This window comes from Bombina bombina, chromosome 2, assembly GCF_027579735.1.
Source record: "Bombina bombina isolate aBomBom1 chromosome 2, aBomBom1.pri, whole genome shotgun sequence".
Taxonomy (NCBI): Eukaryota; Metazoa; Chordata; class Amphibia; order Anura; family Bombinatoridae; genus Bombina; species Bombina bombina.
Window position 1 is genome coordinate 1,159,451,941 of NC_069500.1, and position 19,921 is coordinate 1,159,471,861.

A 19,921-nucleotide genomic window follows, 5' to 3' on the forward strand; every position below is an offset into this window, starting at 1 on the left:
GATCTAATGGCGTCCCGTCAGAACTTCAAGATTCCTTGCTACGGGTCCAGATCCAGGGATCCCAAGGCGACTCTAGTGGATGCATTAGTGGCGCCTTGGTCGTTCAACCTAGCATATGTGTTTCCACCGTTTCCTCTCCTCCCCAGACTCATAGCCAGGATCAAACAGGAGAAGGCCTCGGTGATTCTGATAGCTTCTGCGTGGCCACGCAGGACTTGGTATGCAGACCTGGTGAATATGTCATTGGCTCCACCATGGAAGCTACCTTTGAGACAGGACCTTCTAGTACAAGGTCCATTCGAACATCCCAATCTAGTTTCTCTGCAGCTGACTGCTTGGAAATTGAACGCTTGATTTTATCCAAGCGTGGGTTTTCAAATTCTGTGATTGATACTCTGGTCCAAGCCAGAAAACCTGTGACTAGAAGGATTTACCATAAAATATGGAAAAAATATATCTGTTGGTGTGAATCCAAAGGATTCTCCTGGAGTAAGATTAAAATTCCAAAGATTCTCTCCTTTCTCCAAGAAGGTTTGGATAAAGGATTGTCAGCTAGTTCTCTAAAAGGACAGATTTCTGCATTATCCGTCTTGTTGCACAAACGACTGGCAGCTTTGCCAGATGTACAAGCTTTTGTTCAGGCTTTGGTTAGAATCAAGCCTGTTTACAGACCCATGACTCCTCCTTGGAGTCTAAATTTAGTTCTTTCAGTTCTTCAAGGGGTTCCGTTTGAACCTTTACATTCCATAGATATTAAGTTACTATCTTGGAAAGTTCTGTTTTTGGTTGCTATTTCTTCTGCTAGAAGAGTTTCTGAATTATCTGCTTTGCAGTGTGATTCACCCTATCTGGTGTTCCATTCAGATAAGGTTGTTTTGCGTACTAAGACTGGTTTTCTTACAAAAGTTGTTTCCAACGAGAATATCAACCAGGAAATAGTTGTTCCTTCTTTGTGTCCGAATCCAGTTTCAAAGAAGGAGCGTTTATTACACAATTTAGATGTTGTTCGTGCTTTAAAGTTCTATTTAGAAGCAACAAAAGATTTTAGACAAACCTCATCCTTGTTTGTCGTTTACTCTGGTAAGAGGAGAGGTCAAAAAGCTACTGCTACCTCTCTCTCTTTCTGGCTGAAAAGCATTATCTGCTTGGCTTATGAGACTGCCGGACGGCAGCCTCCTGACCGTATCACAGCTCACTCTACTAGGGCTGTGGCTTCCACATGGGCCTATAAGAACGAGGCTTCTGTTGACCAGATATGTAAGGCAGCGACTTGGTCTTCTCTGCACACTTTTTTGCCAAATTCTACAAATTTGATATTTTTGCTTCTTCGGAGGCTGTTTTTGGGAGAAAGGTTTTGCAAGCCGTGGTGCCTTCTGTTTAGGTAACCTGATTTGCTCCCTCCCTTCATCCGTGTCCTAAAGCTTTGGTATTGGTTCCCACAAGTAATGGATGACGCCGTGGACCAGACACACTAATGTTGGAGAAAACAGAATTTATGCTTACCTGATAAATTACTTTCTCCAACGGTGTGTCCGGTCCACGGCCCGCCCTGGTTTTTTTTAATCAGGTTGAAACTGTTTTTCTTTATACACTACAGTCACCACGGCACCCTATAGTTTCTCCTTTTTCTCCTAACCGTCGGTCGAATGACTGGGGGGTGGAGCCAGAGGGGGAGCTATATGGACAGCTCTTGCTGTGTGCTCTCCTTGCCTTTCCCTGTGGGGGAGAACATTTTCCCACAAGTAATGGATGACGCCGTGGACCGGACACACCGTTGGAGAAAGTAATTTATCAGGTAAGCATAAATTCTGTTTTTTTTTAACTACTAAATTCAACCCCTATCCGTTGTCGAGGTTCCTGATATCAGCCAGGAGTACCAGGGGGTAATTCTATATTAGCAGTTATTGGTGGTCTGCTATGTACTTTTATTCTAGTTTATTTCATATTCTTCCAAGTCCTTAGTCACATTTGTTTACCACTAAGCAGAGGTCCAATCTCTTGCTTGATTATTTTATTTTAATAACAATTGTGATAATTCAAGTCTTATACAGTAGTTTACTTTAGAACAAAGTGCAGTAAACCCTGTTTCATTTTTTATTGGTCTTTTTTGTGTTTGTTTTCTTTGGGAATTTATAATTTGTTATGGGGTGGTAGCATCAGGTAATTTTGCCTGACTTCTACCCTTAACATACGTAGTGCCTCTGGTTCTGTAAGTTACTCAAGTTTTCTCCAACATACCTGGTATATTTGCAGTTTCAGAATAATTGTTTGTTTCAGTTCCCAGCTGTACAAACATTTATCCAGTTACTTATGCTATGGTTATGCTCATCAGGAAACTAAGGTATGCAAAAGAGAACCTTTTACTGCCAGATCACGGCTATCCTATCGGGAATGCCTGCAATTGCTTTTAGCCCTGAGTGTGCCAAGAAACTCTCTTAAACGATTTAATCTGCAGTTGATATAACTTGGTAAAGGATAAAAATATCAGTTTGTGGACACTGCTTAAATTTATTATATCCAAGCCGCAAAATGTATCCAGCGTCCTATGTTCTGTGAAGATTCTGCAGATGTATTCACTGTTCGGTTTCCTTCTGTTATTTTCAATTTATAAACATTAAAGGAAATAAGGGATAATATGTTAGTTATGTTTGTTTTGACAAAGTAGGCAACTCTGCTAAATTCACGCCTAAGTCCGTCTTTTCAATTTCATGGGGCTCACCTGCTTTTCTAACATCACCAGTCCCTATGTTTTTTCCATGCAGCTGATTTACTTAACTTGACCATCTCTCTATTGTATAGTACAAACATTGTATAGAACAACATAGAATCAAGTGAAACTGGAAAGTATTCTTAAAGAATTTCACCCAGCAAACTATGTCAACTGCCATTACATTTTTTTTTTTTTTAAACTAACCAAACTCTATCACTGAAGCCATTAAAACCTAGATTAATTTAATTTGACTATGTGAAGAATAAAGGGGATTAATGTGTATATGTAAACTACCTGGCTGGTTTAATATGTGGTGGACTTGTTCTTTTTAATTTGAATTAAAGGAACATAATACTTATATGCTAAATCACTTGAAACTGATGCAGTATAACTGTAAAAAGCTGACGGGAAAATATCACCGGAGAATCTCTATGTAAAAAAGGAAGACATTTTACATCACAATCTCCTCAGCTCAGCAGAGTAAGTTCTGTGTAAAAAGTTATAATTCAGCTGCTGCCCAACTGCAGGTAAAAAAAAAAAAAATATGAAGAAATGAACAGTAGCCAATTGGCATCAACAGTGCTGAGGTCATGAACTCTTTTACTGTGATCTCATGAGATTTCATAGTAAACTTCCCTAAACTGAACAAAGTGCACTCCCTTAGCTGTCCCGGGACAGACATAATGATTTGCTGCTTAGAAGTCTTTTACAATGGGATGTGGTTACTGAGGAACTTTTGAGGTAAAATATCTTTCTTTTTTACATAGAGATGTTCAGGTGATATTTTCTAGTAAGCTTTTTACAGCTATGCTGCAGCACTTTCAAGTGTTTCAACATTTGGGTATCATGGCCCTTTAACTTATCCAGAAGCTGCAAGATAGGCACTAATCTTATACTTAATACAACAAAATAAATAAAAATTAACAATGTATGGCAGTTTTTGTAATGTGCTGTGTTTTAATGTAAACTCAAATATAGACATTTGAGCTTACATTAAAATATCCCTTTAAATAGCATTTTATTGCAAGAGATCATGATCACTCACCTTATTTTTATTTTTTTCTCCTCTCTGAACCAGTAACTAGTACTTTTCAATTCCCTGAGTAGTAAAGTTTTTAAATGACAACTTTATATCCCTTTGTGTATGGGTGTTTTTACATGTCTTTACATGTGTGTTTAAAATAAATAAATAAATAAGATAGCTAGATATAGGTTTTTGCATGTTTTCTCTCCATGCTGGCAATTTTTCTTAGTTTATGAGAACTCTCTTATATAGTTTCAAATGTCATCAAAAAGCATAATTTATGCAAGAACTTACCTGATAAATTCATTTTTTTCATATTGGCAAGAGTCCATGAGCTAGCGATGTATGGGATATACAATCCTACCAGGAGGGGCAAAGTTTCCCAAACCTCAAAATGCCTATAAATACACCCCTCACCACACCCACAATTCAGTTTAACGAATAGCCAAGTAGTGGGGTGATAAAGAAAGGAGTAAAAAGCATCAACAAAGGAATATGGAATTAATTGTGCTTTATACAAAAAAATCATAACCACCATCAAAAGGGTGGGTCTCATGGACTCTTGCCAATATGAAAGAATGAATTTATCAGGTAAGGTCTTACATAAATTATGTTTTATTTCATGTAATTGGCAAGAGTCCATGAGCTAGTAACGTATGGGATAGAAATACCCATGATGTGGAACTCCACACAAGAGTTACTAGAGAGGGAGGGATAAAATAAAAACAGCCATTTTCTGCTGAGAAAATTAAATCCACAACCAAAAAAATAAGCTTTTCTCATAAATGAAAGAAAAAAACTTAAATCCTAAGCAGATGAATCAAACTGAAATAGCTGCCTGAAGAACTTTTCTACCAAAAACTGCTTCTGAAGAAGAAAATACATCAAAACGGTAGAATTTAGTAAATGTATGCAAAGAAGACCAAGTTGCTGCTTTGCAAATCTGATCAACTGAAGCTTCATTCTTAAAAGCCCATAAAGTGGAGACTGATCTAGTAGAATGAGCTGTAATTCTTTGAGGTGGGTCCTGACCAGACTCCAAATAATCCTGATGAATCAAAAGCTTTAACCAAGATGCCAAGGAAATGGCAGAAGCCTTCTGACCTTTCCTAGAACCAGAAAAGATAACAAATAGACTAGAAGTCTTCCTGAAATCTTTAGTAGCTTCAACATAGTATTTCAAAGCTCTTACCACATCTAAAGAATGCAAGGATCTTTCCAAAGAATTCTTCAGATTAGGACACAAAGAAGGGACAACAATTTCTCTATTAATGTTGTTAGAATTCACAACCTTAGGTAGAAATTTAAATGAAGTCCGCAAAACTGCCTTATCCTGATGAAAAATAAGAAAAGGAGATTCACAAGAAAGAGCAGATAATTCGGAATATCTTCTAGCAGAAGAGATGGCCAAAAGGAACAACACTTTCCAAGAAAGTAGTTTAATGTCCAAAGAATGCATAGGCTCAAACGGAGGAGTCTGTAAAGCCTTCAAAACCAAATTAAGACTCCAAGGAGGAGAGATTGATTTAATGACCGGCTTAATATGGACCAAAGCTTGTACAAAACAGTGAATATCAGGAAGTTTAGCAATCTTTCTGTGAAATAAAATCGAGCAGAGATTTGTCCCTTCAAGGAACTTGCAGACAAACCTTTATCCAAACCATCCTGAAGAAACTGTAAAATTCTAGGATTTCTAAAAGAATGCCAGGAGAATTTATGAGAAGAACACCATGAAATATAACTCTTCCAAACTTGTTAATAAATCTTTCTAGAATGATTTTCAGATGTACAAGCCTGTAACATAGTATTAATTACTGAGTCAGAGAAACCTCTATGACTAAGCACTAGGCGTTCAATTTCCATACCTTCAAATTTAATGAAAAACTGACCTTGAGACAGAAGGTCTGGCCTTAATGGAAGTGGCCAAGGTTGGCAACTGGACATCAGAACAAGATCCGCATACCAGAACCTGTGAGGCCATGCTGGAGCTACCAGCAACACAAATGATTGTTCCATGATGATCTTGGAAATCACTCTTGGAAGAAGAACCAGAGGCAGGAAGATAGCAGTTCCTTGGTGTTACCAACCTGCTTATAACGCATCCACCGCTTCCGCCTGAGGATCCCTGGACCTGGACAGGTACCTGGGTAGTTTCTTGTTTAGATGGGAAGCCATCAGATCCATTTCTGGAAGACCCCACTTCTGAACAGTCAGAGAAAACAAATCTGGATAGAGCAACCACTCCCTCGGATGTAAAGTCTGACGGCTGAGATAATCCGCTTCCCAGTTGTCTATACCTGGGATATGAACCGCAGAAATTAGACAGGAGCTGGATTCCGCCCAAGCAAGTATCCGAGATACTTCTTTCATGGCTTGGGGACTGCGAGTCCCACCCTGAAAGACTTGCATCTGTTGTGATCACAGTCCAGGTTGGACGAACAAAAGAGGCCCCTTGTACTATACAATGGTGATCTAACCACCAAGTCAGAGAGAGTCAAACATTGAGATTTAAGAATATTAATTGTGATATCTTTGTATAATCCCTGCACCATTGGTTCAGCATACAAAGCTGGAGAGGTCTCATATGAAAACGAGCAAAGGGGATCGCATCTGATGCTGCAGTCATGAGACCTAAAACTTCCATGCACATAGCCACTGAAGGGAATGATTGAGACTGAAGGTTCCGACAAGCTGAAACCAATTTTAATTGTCTCTTGTCTGTTAGAGACAGAGTCATGGACACTTAATCTATCTGGAAACCTAAAAAGGTGACCCTTGTCTGAGGAATCAAAGAACTTTGTGGTAAATTGATCCTCCAACCATGTCTTTGAAGAAACAACACTAGTTGATTCGTGTGAGATTCTGCAGAATGTAAAGACTGAGCTAGTACCAAGATATCGTCCAAATAAGGAAATACCACAATACCCCGTTCTCTGATTAGAGAGTAGCTTCTTGATTCTTGAAGCTGTCGCTAGGCCAAATGAAAGAGCGACAAATTGGTAATGCTTGTCTAGAAAAGAGACTCTCAGAAACTGATAGTGGTCTGGATGAATCGGAATATGAAGATATGCATCCTGTGAGTCTATTGTGGACATATAATGCCCTTGCTGAACAAAAGGCAGAATAGTCCTTATAGTCACTATTTTGAAAGTTGGCACTCTTGCATAACGATTCAAAATTTTCAGATCCAGAACTGGCCTGAATTAATTTTCTTTCTTTGGGACAATGAATAGATTTGAATAAAACCCAGACCCTGTTCCTGAAATGGAACTGGTATGATTACCTCTGAAAGCTCCAGGTCTGAAACACACTTCAGAAAAGCTTGAGCCTTTTACTGGATTTTCTGGGATGCGTGAGAGAAAAAAACCTCACAGGAGGTCTTACTCTGAATCCTATTCTGTACCCTTGAGAGACAATACTCTGAATCCATTGATTTTGGACAGAATTTGCCCAAATGTTTTGGAAGAATCTTAATCTGCCCCCCCCCCCCCACCAGCAGAGCTGGAATGAGGTCCGCACCTTCATGCAGACTTGGGGGCTGGCTTTGGTTTCTTAAATGGTTTGGATTTACTCCAACTTGAAGAAGGTTTCCAATTGGAACCAGATTCTTTGGGGGAAGGATTAGGTTTCTGTTCCTTATTTTGTCGAAAGGAACGAAAACGGTTAGAAGCTTTAGATTTACCCTTATGTCTTTTATCCTGAGGCACAAAAACTCCCCCCCCCCCCCCCCCAGTGACAGTTGAAATAATCAAATCCAACTGAGAACTAAATAACTTATTACCTTGGAAAGAAAGAGATAGTAATCTAGACTTAGATACCATGTCAGCATTCCAATATTTAAGCCACAAAGCTCTTCTAGCTAAAATAGCTAAAGACATAGATTTAACATCAATTTTGATGATATAAAAAATGGCATCACAGATAAAATGATTAGCATGTTGAAGCAAGCGAACAATGCTAGACAAATCAGGATCCATTTCCTGTTGCACTAAACTTTCCAACCAAAAAGTTGATGCATCTGCAACATCAGCCATAGAAATGGCAGGCCTGAGGAGATGACCAGAATATAAATAAGCTTTCCTTAGATAAGATTCAAGTTTCCTATCTAAAGGGTCTTTAAAAGAAGTACTATCTTCCATAGGAATAGTAGTATGTTTAGCAAGAGTAGAAATAGCCCCATCAACTGTGGGGATCTTTTCCCAAAACTCCAATCCTAGCTGCTGGCAAAGGATACAATTTTTTTAAACCTTGAAGAAGGAATAAAAGAAGTACCAGGCCTATTCCATTCCTTAGAAATCATATCAGAAATAGCATCAGGAACTTGAAAAACCTCTGGAGTAACCACAGGAGGTTTATAAACAGAATTTAAACGTTTACTAGTTTTAATATCAAGAGGACTAGTTTCCTCAATATCCAATGTAATCAACGCTTCTTTTAACAAGGAACAAATATACTCCATTTTAAATAAATAAGTAGATTTGTCAGTGCCAATATCTGAAGAAGGATCTTCTGAAACAGATAGATCCTCGTCAGACGAGTATAATTCAGTATGTTGTCGGTCATTTGAAATTTCAGCAACTTTATGAGAAGTTTTAAAAGACCTTTTACATTTATTAGAAGGCAGGATGGCAGACAAAGCCTTCTGAATCGCATCAGCAATAAAATCTTATAAATTCACAGGTATATCTTGTACATTAGATGTTAAAGGAACTACAGGCATTGTACTATTACTGATGAACACATTCTCTGCATGTAAAAGCTTATCATGACAACTATTACATACCACAGCTGGAGATATAATCTCCACAAATTTACAACAAATGCACTTAGCTTTGGTAGAACTGTTATCAGGCAGCAGGGTTCCATCAGTGGTTTCTGAGACAGGATCAGATTGAGACATCTTGCAAATGTAAGAGAAAAAAACAACATATAAAGCAAAATTATCAATTTCCTTATATGGCAGTCTTAGGAATGGGAAAAAAATGCAAACAGCATAGCCCTCTGAATAAAAGAAAAGGCAAGAGGCATATAGGAATGAGGTTTAAAATAATTCAATTATTTGTCACCAAGTATGACTCACAACGTAAACTGATTTTTTTTTTTTGGGCGCTAACAACATTCGGAAATGACACACTCGCGTCATTGAAGACGCAACCTTGTGCAAGGAACTCTGCGTCAACTAAGACGCCGGAAATGACGAATTTGCGTCATCGGACGTACCTTCGCGCCAAAAAAATTATTGCGTCTAGAATGACGCAATAAAATTTGGCATTTTGCACCCTCGCAAGCATAATTTTGCTTGCAAAATTTAATGGGAAAACAGTGAATTGAAAAAAGACTATACCCCAGGTAAGAAAAAATATTTTCCTAAATATGCTTTTCCCAAATATGAAACTGACAGTCTGCAAAAGGAAATATACATAAACCTGACTCATGGCGAATATAAGTACTATACATATATTTAGAACTTTTATATTAATACATAAAGTGCCAAACCATAGCTGAGAGTGTCTTAAGTAACGAAAACATACTTACCAAAAGACACCCATCCACATATAGCAGATAGCCAAACCAATACTGAAACAGTTTTCAGTAGAGGTAATGGAATATCAGAGTATATTGTCGATCTGAATAAGGGAGGTAGGAGATGAATCTCTACAACCCATAACAGAGAACCTGTGAAATAGATCTCCCGTGAGGAAAACTATTGCATTCAATAGGTAATACTCCCTTCACATCCCTCTGACATTCACTGTAATCTGAGAGGAATCAGGCTTCAAAATGCTGAGAAGCGCATATCAACGTAGAAATCTTAGCACAAACTTACTTCACCACCTCCATAGGAGGAAAAGTTTGTAAAAACTGAATTGTGGGTGTGGTGAGGGGTGTATTTATAGGCATTTTGAGGTTTGGGAAACTTTGCCCCTCCTGGTAGGATTGTATATCCCATACGTCATTAGCTCATGGACTCTTGCCAATTACATGAAAGAAATTGATTTGATGAATCTGTACACAGTACTTTTTTTAAACCGTTATTTGCTGATACAGAGCTGTTAAACCCTGTTGCATTGTCTAAAGCAGTGCTTTCCAAACTGTGTGCCGTGACACATTAGTGTGTCGGCGGCAGTGTGTAGGTGTGTCCCTGATTCGGCACAAATTTTTTTTAATTTAATTTTTGGGGGGGTTTCCGCCTACCGGCTATGCATATCACAGGGTTGTAACATGATTGATACCTAGTGGGTCACAGATCATCTTAACCTATTGGCGCAGCTCAGTGGGAACTGAAACTATTCCCATTGGCTCCTGACTGCATGTGTAGTCTTCTCAATCGACTCGTGACTGCATGTGTATTTAGTGAGTAGGATAGCAGTGTGTTTTCAGCGTGGGCATTAGTCAGTCGGAACTTGCAGAGCTCTGAGGGCGGTAGCTTAAATGCTGAGCAGAAGTCAAAGTGGGTTTTTTTTTGCAGTTATCTCCCAGTAGTGCATTTTTCCTCTTGATATATGGATAGGAAGTGGAAGCTTAAAAATTCTTGATGATGAAATGCGAGTGTCTTTATCTAATTTTCCACCAAATATTCCGAAACTGTGTTCCTCCCATCAACCTCATACATCCCATTAAAATAGTAAGTAGCTATTGGTGTTATTAAACTATTTTTTAATTCTTGCACATACATATTGTTACTTGTAAATACATTTTGTTATTATATAATTTATGTATGTGTCCATGTCTTTTAAAACAAGTTAGTTTAACCTCCTGTTTGCTAGTACAATTGAATTATAACTGAACGTATGCATGAATTAAACATTTTATCTATACTGAGTGAAGTTTATTGAAACTATCATAAGCTTTTTTTTATGTGTAACTATTGATACATTTTGGAAAAAAAAGTTGAAAATATGTAAATGGTGGTTCTTAAACATTCACCCAAAGTTGTTTTGTTGAGAAGTGCCTGTTGTTTTAAAGATTACATTATTACTATTATTATTTATAATAATATATATACGTATATAATTTTTTTTTTTTTCGGAAAACCTAGATTCTTCGGGACTTGTTTAATTATAAACCTTTGTTGACAAAGCAGCAGTTCCTTCAGTGTGGGTTCTCAGAAAGGAAGATACAGATTGTTTGTGATATTGTGGACTGTGTGGTGAAAAAACATAGAGAATTCAACAACACAAGCAAGGTAAACAGACGATTTACAATGATTTTATTTGACAATTACACTTACAAATGTTTCCAGTGACGGTAATCTCTTACAGGACACATTTTAATTATTTATTAAGTGACATGATTTTAACAAAACCTCTGCAGTGAATATACTTTTAAGCGGCATTAAACTGCTAGCCACAGGTTCAACATAATGGCTATCAACCACTGTGCTTTTGTTTTTCCTCCTTGTAGATTTCTTAAAAGCCATTCCCTTATTTTAACCCTTAACAGGTGACAGGTGGTGAAGCTCTCGTATTCTTGGCGCTCACTTATTCTTGCACCTTGTGACAGAAGTGGAAAACATTCACAGATCAGGGATGTTGCTGGCTTTTTCACATCTGTATTGTTCTCTTCAGATTAGCATACACAAAGCATGGGATGTTAATATTTTTTGCAGTTTTTGTATACAGTTTCAAAGTTACATAATATATGTGTGCATGTATGTATATGTGTGTGTATGTACAGTATATGTGTATTATTAATAATTATATATATATATATATATATATATATATATATATATATATATATGCAACGCAAAAGTTTCCTTTTATGTGGTATACAAATAAGATGAGGTGAAGTAAAGTTCATATTGGAAGGCACATATGAAGCACTTTAGACGGAGCAATATAAAAAGTTCATACCTTTTTTTTTTTTTTTTTTATCGTGTAAGAAACGCACAGCATTCACAAGCTTAGTGATTACCAGGAGACACAGGTGCTAACGGAGGGTGACATCATCTGACGCGTTTCACGCCTTACTGGCGCTTTGTCAAAGATGTATAGTGGGAGGTGTGGTGGCTACTTATAATCCTATTGGATTATGGTCCGCCTCCCTACTACATGGGGATCACCTGTATTTACGTATCTCGGTGTAGATAACAAATATGCATCATAATTAAACAATATTAAAAACACTGTATGTTGTAACTAATGTAGCGGCTTAAAATTATAAAGCCAAACAAATCACTGCAAAAAATGTAAAATTCCTGCTCTGTTTCATGCACAATACAGCTGCCAACATTACTAATCTGTGACTAAAGTCAGTGACGTGCATTCATAGGAGGCTGCCTCCCCTGGCCAATGTAGGTAATACACTCTTTTTTATTAATAATAATAAAATGAAAAAAAATTCCATTTTTTTTTTTCAACATTTTTATTTTTTTTGGTCCTCAAACTGACCCCCCACCCCCGCCTGTGTTGTGTTTACTGTACGGTCACAATCACAATGCATTCATATTGCACAAGGAAGTAGAGGCCAGCTACCCTTCCATTGCACAATATGAATGTATAGTATGGGCTGCTAGAGAGAGACTGCCACAGTGCCACCCAGTGGCTAAGCGCTCACTCTCTTTGCAGCCCATACCACTCCCACCGGAGGCTTCTCTCTTGAAGCCTCAGGAGCACAGTGCACTGCTAGCCAGCCCTTTAACCAATCAGAATGCTGGAGCACGAGCATCTGGGGCTCTGGGCGGGCTAACTTGCCAGGTGGAAAATATGCGAGCGGGAGGCGCAGGAGCAGACACAGAGAGCAGAGCAAGGCTGCAGGCAAGCATCACACATGTGACTGAGAGTGTTGTGGCTGTCACTGTCTCAACTTCAACAAGACAAGTCTTCGAGGAAGTCAGAGTCTGGTCTGGTGGTGTGGATTTATAACACTCCCCTCCTTGTTGCTACTCACTACAAATTGTGACTCAGTCCTCCACCACTACTCTCTCCAGTGCTTAACTGAATCTGCTTGTCAGAAACATACGTAATGTGAGCCTGCACTGTGTTGTGCTGCAGCTACGGTACCTATGTCACTCTGTGACACAGTGCAAGTCTTAGTTCACATTAGGCATGTTACTTCCTGACCATTTGTACTTAAGCACTGGCCGTAGTAGTGGAGAAGTGTGAGTCTCTAATGTGGGATGTCACTGTGGAAGAGGATTTGCAAAGTGAGTCTTCATATTAAAAAATAAAAATAAAGTACAGACATGCTGTCTGTGTATTTACTTGGGCTACATGTAGCTGAAAGAAAATCAGCAGGATGGCTAGTAGAACACACCCTCCCTGGAGCTCCCGCAAACCCCACCCCCAAGCCCCGCACAGAGGTTCTAAACCTACTGCTGGAAAAACACATGGACTTAAAGGTAACTGCAGGTGCAGGGATGTCTTATTAAGTAGGGAACTTTAGGGGAAGGGGCTCTCTTTGAACACTTTGCAGCCAGATGCTTTTTGAGCATGAAGGGCTCCACCTCCTCCTCCCCATCCATTCATTATTAGTGTGAGGGAATGTGAAGGAGATACATGGTATTAGCAAGCACTGTGTAAGTATAAGGGCTTGGTTTTGAAGCTAAAGAGATTTAATTTATTAGTATTGATGGATAAAATATGTTTATGCAGTGAAAATGGTGTAGAGAACTGTTAAACTATACATGATGTATTATGTGAACTTAACTGAAGTAAATGTTTGAATCAGTGTAGTTTTTTAAGCAGAGTAATGTGTTTAACATTTTTTTAAATTGAGTATGGTTACATTGTTTTGTGGGTATGTTGAAGCAGCAATACAGATGTGTATTTGCTATCCTATGGAAGCACTTATATTTGCATACTTTGTGCTTAAGTGTGAGGCTGTGAGAAAGTTTGTGTGACAGAGAGTGAGACAGTGTGTGTGACAGGCTGAGGCTGTAAGACAGTGTGTGTGACAGAGAGAGTGAGACAGAATGTGTGTGAGACTTTCAGTGTGTGTGACATTGTGCAAGAGTGTGTGTGACTGGCTGAGGCTCTGAGACACTGTGTGTGTGTGTGACAGAGAGAGTGTGACAGTGTATGTGACATTGTGCAAGAGTGTGTGTGACAGGCTGAGGCTGTGAGACAGTGTGTGTGACACAGAGAGTGAGACAGTGTGTGTGTGTGTGTGACAGGCAAAGGCTCTGAGACAGTGTGTGTGACAGAGAGAGTGAGACAAAGTGTGTGTGAGACTGTCAGTGTTTGTGACATTGTGCAAGAGTGTGTGACAGGCTGAGGCTGTGAAACAGTGTCTGTGACAGAGAGTGAGACCGTGTGTGTATGTGACAGGCTGAGGCTGTGAAACAGTGTGTGTGGCAGAGAGAGTGAGACAGGGTGTATGTGACAGGCTGAGGCTGTGAGACAGTGTGTGTGACAGAGAGAGTGAGACAGTGTGTGTGAAAGAGAGAGTGAGACAGAGTGTGTGTGACAGGCTGACTGAGATTGTGAAACAGTGTGTGTGACACTGTCAGTGTTTGTGACATTGTGCAAGAGTGTGTGTGACAGGCTGAGGCTGAGGGACAGTGTGTGTGGCAGAAAGAGTGAGACAGAGTGTGTGACATTGCGCAAGAGTGTGTGTGACAGGCTGAGGCTGTGAGACAGTGTGTGTGACACAGAGTGAGACAGAGTGTGTGTGACAGGCTGACTGAGATTGTGAAACAGTGTGTGTGACACTGTCAGTGTTTGTGACATTGTGCAAGAGTGTGTGTGACAGGCTGAGGCTGAGGGACAGTGTGTGTGGCAGAAAGAGTGAGACAGAGTGTGTGACATTGCGCAAGAGTGTGTTTGACAGGCTGAGGCTGTGAGACAGTGTGTGTGACATTGTGCAAGAGTGTGTGTGACAGGCCGAGGCTGTGAAACAGTGTGTGTGTGAAAGAGAGAGTGAGACAGTGTGTGTGTGACAGGCTGAGGCTGTGAAACAGTGTGTGTGGCAGAGTAAGACAAAGTGTGTGTGAGACTGTCAGTGTTTTTGACATTGTGCAAGAGTGTGTGTGACAGGCTGAGGCTGAGGGACAGTGTGTGTGGCAGAAAGAGAGAGTGAGACAGTGTGTGTGTGTGTGTGTGACAGGCAGAGGCTCTGAGACAGTGTGTGTGACAGAGAGAGTGAGACAGTGTGTGTGTGTGACAGGCAAAGGCTCTGAGACAGTGTGTGTGACAGAGAGAGTGAGACCGTGTGTGTATGTGACAGGCTGAGGCTGTGAAACAGTGTGTGTGAAAGAGAGAGTGATACAGTGTGTGTGACATTGTGCAAGAGTGTGTGTGACAGGCTGAGGCTGTGAAACAGTGTGTGTGAAAGAGAGAGTGAGACCGTGTGTGTATGTGACAGGCTGAGGCTGTGAAACAGTGTGTGTGACAGGCTGAGGCTGAGGGACAGTGTGTGTGGCAGAAAGAGTGAGACAGAGTGTGTGTGACAGGCTGAGGCTTTGAAACAGTGTGTGTGACAGAGAGTGAGACCGTGTGTGTGTGTGTGACAGGCTGAGGCTGTGAAACAGTGTGTGTGAAAGAGAGAGTGATACAGTGTGTGTGACATTGTGCAAGAGTGTGTGTGACAGGCTGAGGCTGTGAAACAGTGTGTGTGAAAGAGAGAGTGAGACCGTGTGTGTATGTGACAGGCTGAGGCTGTGAAACAGTGTGTGTGACAGAGAGAGTGAGACAGTGTGTGTGAAAGAGAGAGTGAGACAGAGTGTGTGTGACAGGCTGACTCTGAGGCTGTGAAACAGTGTGTGTGAAAGAGAGAGTGAGACAGTGTGTGTGTGACAGGCTGAGGCTGTGAAACCGTGTGTGTGACAGGCTGAGGCTGTGAAACAGTGTGTGTGACAGAGTAAGACAAAGTGTGTGTGAGACTGTCAGTGTTTTTGACATTGTGCAAGAGTGTGTGTGACAGGCTGAGGCTGAGGGACAGTGTGTGTGGCAGAAAGAGAGAGTGAGACAGTGTGTGTGTGACAGGCAGAGGCTCTGAGACAGTGTGTGTGACAGAGAGAGTGAGACAAAGTGTGTGTGAGAATGTCAGTGTTTGTGACATTGTGCAAGAGTGTGTGTGACAGGCTGAGGGACAGTGTGTGTGGCAGAGTGAGACAGTGTGTGACATTGTGCAAGAGTGTGTGTGACAGGCTGAGGCTGTGAGACAGTGTGTGTGACACAGAGTGAGACAGAGTGTGTGTGAGACTGTCAGTGTTTGTGACATTGTGCAAGAGTGTGTGTGACAGGCTGAGGCTGAGGGACAGTGTGTGTGGCAGAAAGAGTGAGCAGAGTGTGTGTGACAGGCTGAGGCTGTGAAACAGTGTGTGTGACAGAGAGTGAGACCGTGTGTGTATGTGACAGGCTGAGGCTGTGAAACAGTGTGTGTGAAAGAGAGAGTGATACAGTGTGTGTGACATTGTGCAAGAGTGTGTGTGACAGGCTGAGGCTGTGAAACAGTGTGTGTGAAAGAGAGAGTGAGACCGTGTGTGTATGTGACAGGCTGAGGCTGTGAAACAGTGTGTGTGACAGAGAGAGTGAGACAGTGTGTGTGAAAGAGAGAGTGAGACAGAGTGTGTGTGACAGGCTGACTCTGAGGCTGTGAAACAGTGTGTGTGACAGAGAGAGTAAGACAAAGTGTGTGTGAGACTGTCAGTGTTTGTGACATTGTGCAAGAGTGTGTGTGACAGGCTGAGGCTGAGGGACAGTGTGTGTGAAAGAGAGAGTGAGACAGTGTGTGTGACATTGTGCAAGAGTGTGTGTGACAGGCTGAGGCTGTGAAACCGTGTGTGTGACAGGCTGAGGCTGTGAAACAGTGTGTGTGACAGAGTAAGACAAAGTGTGTGTGAGACTGTCAGTGTTTTTGACATTGTGCAAGAGTGTGTGTGACAGGCTGAGGCTGAGGGACAGTGTGTGTGGCAGAAAGAGAGAGTGAGACAGTGTGTGTGTGACAGGCAGAGGCTCTGAGACAGTGTGTGTGACAGAGAGAGTGAGACAAAGTGTGTGTGAGAATGTCAGTGTTTGTGACATTGTGCAAGAGTGTGTGTGACAGGCTGAGGGACAGTGTGTGTGGCAGAGTGAGACAGTGTGTGACATTGTGCAAGAGTGTGTGTGACAGGCTGAGGCTGTGAGACAGTGTGTGTGACACAGAGTGAGACAGAGTGTGTGTGAGACTGTCAGTGTTTGTGACATTGTGCAAGAGTGTGTGTGACAGGCTGAGGCTGAGGGACAGTGTGTGTGGCAGAAAGAGTGAGCAGAGTGTGTGTGACAGGCTGAGGCTGTGAAACAGTGTGAGACAGTGTGTGTGTGAGACTGTCAGTGTTTGTGACCTTGTGCAATAGTGTGTGTGACAGGCTGAGGCTGTGAGACAGTGTTTGTGACACAGAGTGAGACAGAGTGTGTGACCTTGTGCAAGAGTGTGTGTGACAGGCTGAGGCTATGAGACAGTGTGTGTGACAGGCTGAGGCTCTGAGACACTGTGTGTGTGACACAGAGTGAGACAGAGTGTGTGACATTGTGCAAGAGTGTGTGTGACAGGCTGAGGCTGTGAGACAGTGTGTGTGACACAGAGTGAGACAGAGTGTGTGTGAGACTGTCAGTGTTTGTGACATTGTGCAAGAGTGTGTGTGACAGGCTGAGGCTGAGGGACAGTGTGTGTGGCAGAAAGAGTGAGCAGAGTGTGTGTGACAGGCTGAGGCTGTGAAACAGTGTGTGTGACAGAGAGTGAGACCGTGTGTGTATGTGACAGGCTGAGGCTGTGAAACAGTGTGTGTGAAAGAGAGAGTGATACAGTGTGTGTGACATTGTGCAAGAGTGTGTGTGACAGGCTGAGGCTGTGAAACAGTGTGTGTGAAAGAGAGAGTGAGACCGTGTGTGTATGTGACAGGCTGAGGCTGTGAAACAGTGTGTGTGACAGAGAGAGTGAGACAGTGTGTGTGAAAGAGAGAGTGAGACAGAGTGTGTGTGACAGGCTGACTCTGAGGCTGTGAAACAGTGTGTGTGACAGAGAGAGTAAGACAAAGTGTGTGTGAGACTGTCAGTGTTTGTGACATTGTGCAAGAGTGTGTGTGACAGGCTGAGGCTGAGGGACAGTGTGTGTGAAAGAGAGAGTGAGACAGTGTGTGTGACATTGTGCAAGAGTGTGTGTGACAGGCTGAGGCTGTGAAACCGTGTGTGTGACAGGCTGAGGCTGTGAAACAGTGTGTGTGACAGAGTAAGACAAAGTGTGTGTGAGACTGTCAGTGTTTTTGACATTGTGCAAGAGTGTGTGTGACAGGCTGAGGCTGAGGGACAGTGTGTGTGGCAGAAAGAGAGAGTGAGACAGTGTGTGTGTGACAGGCAGAGGCTCTGAGACAGTGTGTGTGACAGAGAGAGTGAGACAAAGTGTGTGTGAGAATGTCAGTGTTTGTGACATTGTGCAAGAGTGTGTGTGACAGGCTGAGGGACAGTGTGTGTGGCAGAGTGAGACAGTGTGTGACATTGTGCAAGAGTGTGTGTGACAGGCTGAGGCTGTGAGACAGTGTGTGTGACACAGAGTGAGACAGAGTGTGTGTGAGACTGTCAGTGTTTGTGACATTGTGCAAGAGTGTGTGTGACAGGCTGAGGCTGAGGGACAGTGTGTGTGGCAGAAAGAGTGAGCAGAGTGTGTGTGACAGGCTGAGGCTGTGAAACAGTGTGAGACAGTGTGTGTGTGAGACTGTCAGTGTTTGTGACCTTGTGCAATAGTGTGTGTGACAGGCTGAGGCTGTGAGACAGTGTTTGTGACACAGAGTGAGACAGAGTGTGTGACCTTGTGCAAGAGTGTGTGTGACAGGCTGAGGCTATGAGACAGTGTGTGTGACAGGCTGAGGCTCTGAGACACTGTGTGTGTGACACAGAGTGAGACAGAGTGTGTGACATTGTGCAAGAGTGTGTGTGACAGGCTGAGGCTGTGAGACAGTGTGTGTGGCAGCGAGTGAGACAGAGTGTGTGTGAGACTGTCAGTGTTTGTGACATTGTGCAAGAGTGTGTGTGACAGGCTGAGGCTGTGAGACAGTGTGTGTGACACAGAGTGAGACAGAGTGTGTGACCTTGTGCAAGAGTGTGTGTGACAGGCTGAGGCTATGAGACAGTGTGTGTGACAGGCTGAGGCTCTGAGACACTGTGTGTGTGACACAGAGAGTGAGACAGAGTGTGTGACATTGTGCAAGAGTGTGTGTGACAGGCTGAGGCTGTGAGACAGTGTGTGTGACAGACAGTGTGTGTGAAATTGTGCAAGAGTGTGTGTGACAGGCTGAGGCTGTGAGACTGTGTATGAAAGAGAGAGTGAGACAGTGTGTGTGTGACAGGCTGAGGCTGTGAAACAGTGTGTGTGACAGGCTGAGGCTGTGAAACAGTGTGTGTGGCAGAGAGAGTGAGACCGTGTGTGTATGTGACAGGCTGAGGCTGTGTGAAACAGTGTGTGTGGCAGAGAGAGTGAGACAGTGTGTGTGGCAGAGAGAGTGAGACAGTGTGTGTGGCAGAGAGAGTGAGACAGTGTGTGTGACAGAAAGAGTGAGACAGTGTGTGTGAAAGAGAGAGTGAGACAGTGTGTGTGTGTGACAGGCTGAGGCTGTGAAACAGTGTGTGTGACAGGCTGAGGCTGTGAAACAGTGTTTGTGGCAGAGAGAGTGAGACAGAGTGTGTGTGACAGGCTGAGGCTTTGAAACAGTGTGTGTGACAGAGAGAGTGAGACAGTGTATGTGTGTGTGTGAGACAGGCTGAGGTTGTGAAACAGTGTGTGTGACAGAGAGAGTGAGACTGTGTGTGTGTGACAGGCTGAGGCCGTGAAACAGTGTGTGTGGCAGAGTGTGTGTGTCTTAACAAGAGGTTAATTAGAGCAGTAGTATAAGGCTTATACTACTGCTCTAATTAACCTCTTGTTGCAAGCTGCAGTTATTGTCCCCCACTCCTCCTCTAACATGATCCACTGTCTTTTACTTGTAGCCGTTCAGCGTTTTATCTTTATACTATTCTCTAGTACTGTACAGTTAAAGCTAAAGGGTATATGTGCAATGCCTATAAAATTAGGCATCCATTAGTAGAATAAAAGTATGTAGGATTATGCATTTTACTCTATGCTGCATCTTGCAGTAGCTGTCCTTCAGGGATCATAACCACTGCTCAACACAGGAAGTAAACTGAATGAACTCCTCCCTCCGGTCTGCACTCTGCACAGAACACACACTGATCTTCTCCCAGTCCCTTTACAGAAGTTATTTGTGTGTAAAT

General features: G+C 42.1%; 1 protein-coding gene across 3 annotated transcripts in view; it reads left to right on the forward strand.

Annotated features, from left to right (window-relative positions):
• The window catches only part of CEP44 (centrosomal protein 44), a 245,139-nt gene that overhangs the window by 58,674 nt on the left and 166,544 nt on the right, over positions 1-19,921 (forward strand). For all 3 annotated transcript variants that reach the window (XM_053703837.1, XM_053703839.1, XM_053703838.1), the window contains exon 4: positions 10,774-10,920. In XM_053703837.1, coding sequence (XP_053559812.1) covers positions 10,774-10,920 — 147 coding nt within the window. The remainder of the gene's footprint in view (positions 1-10,773; positions 10,921-19,921) is intronic.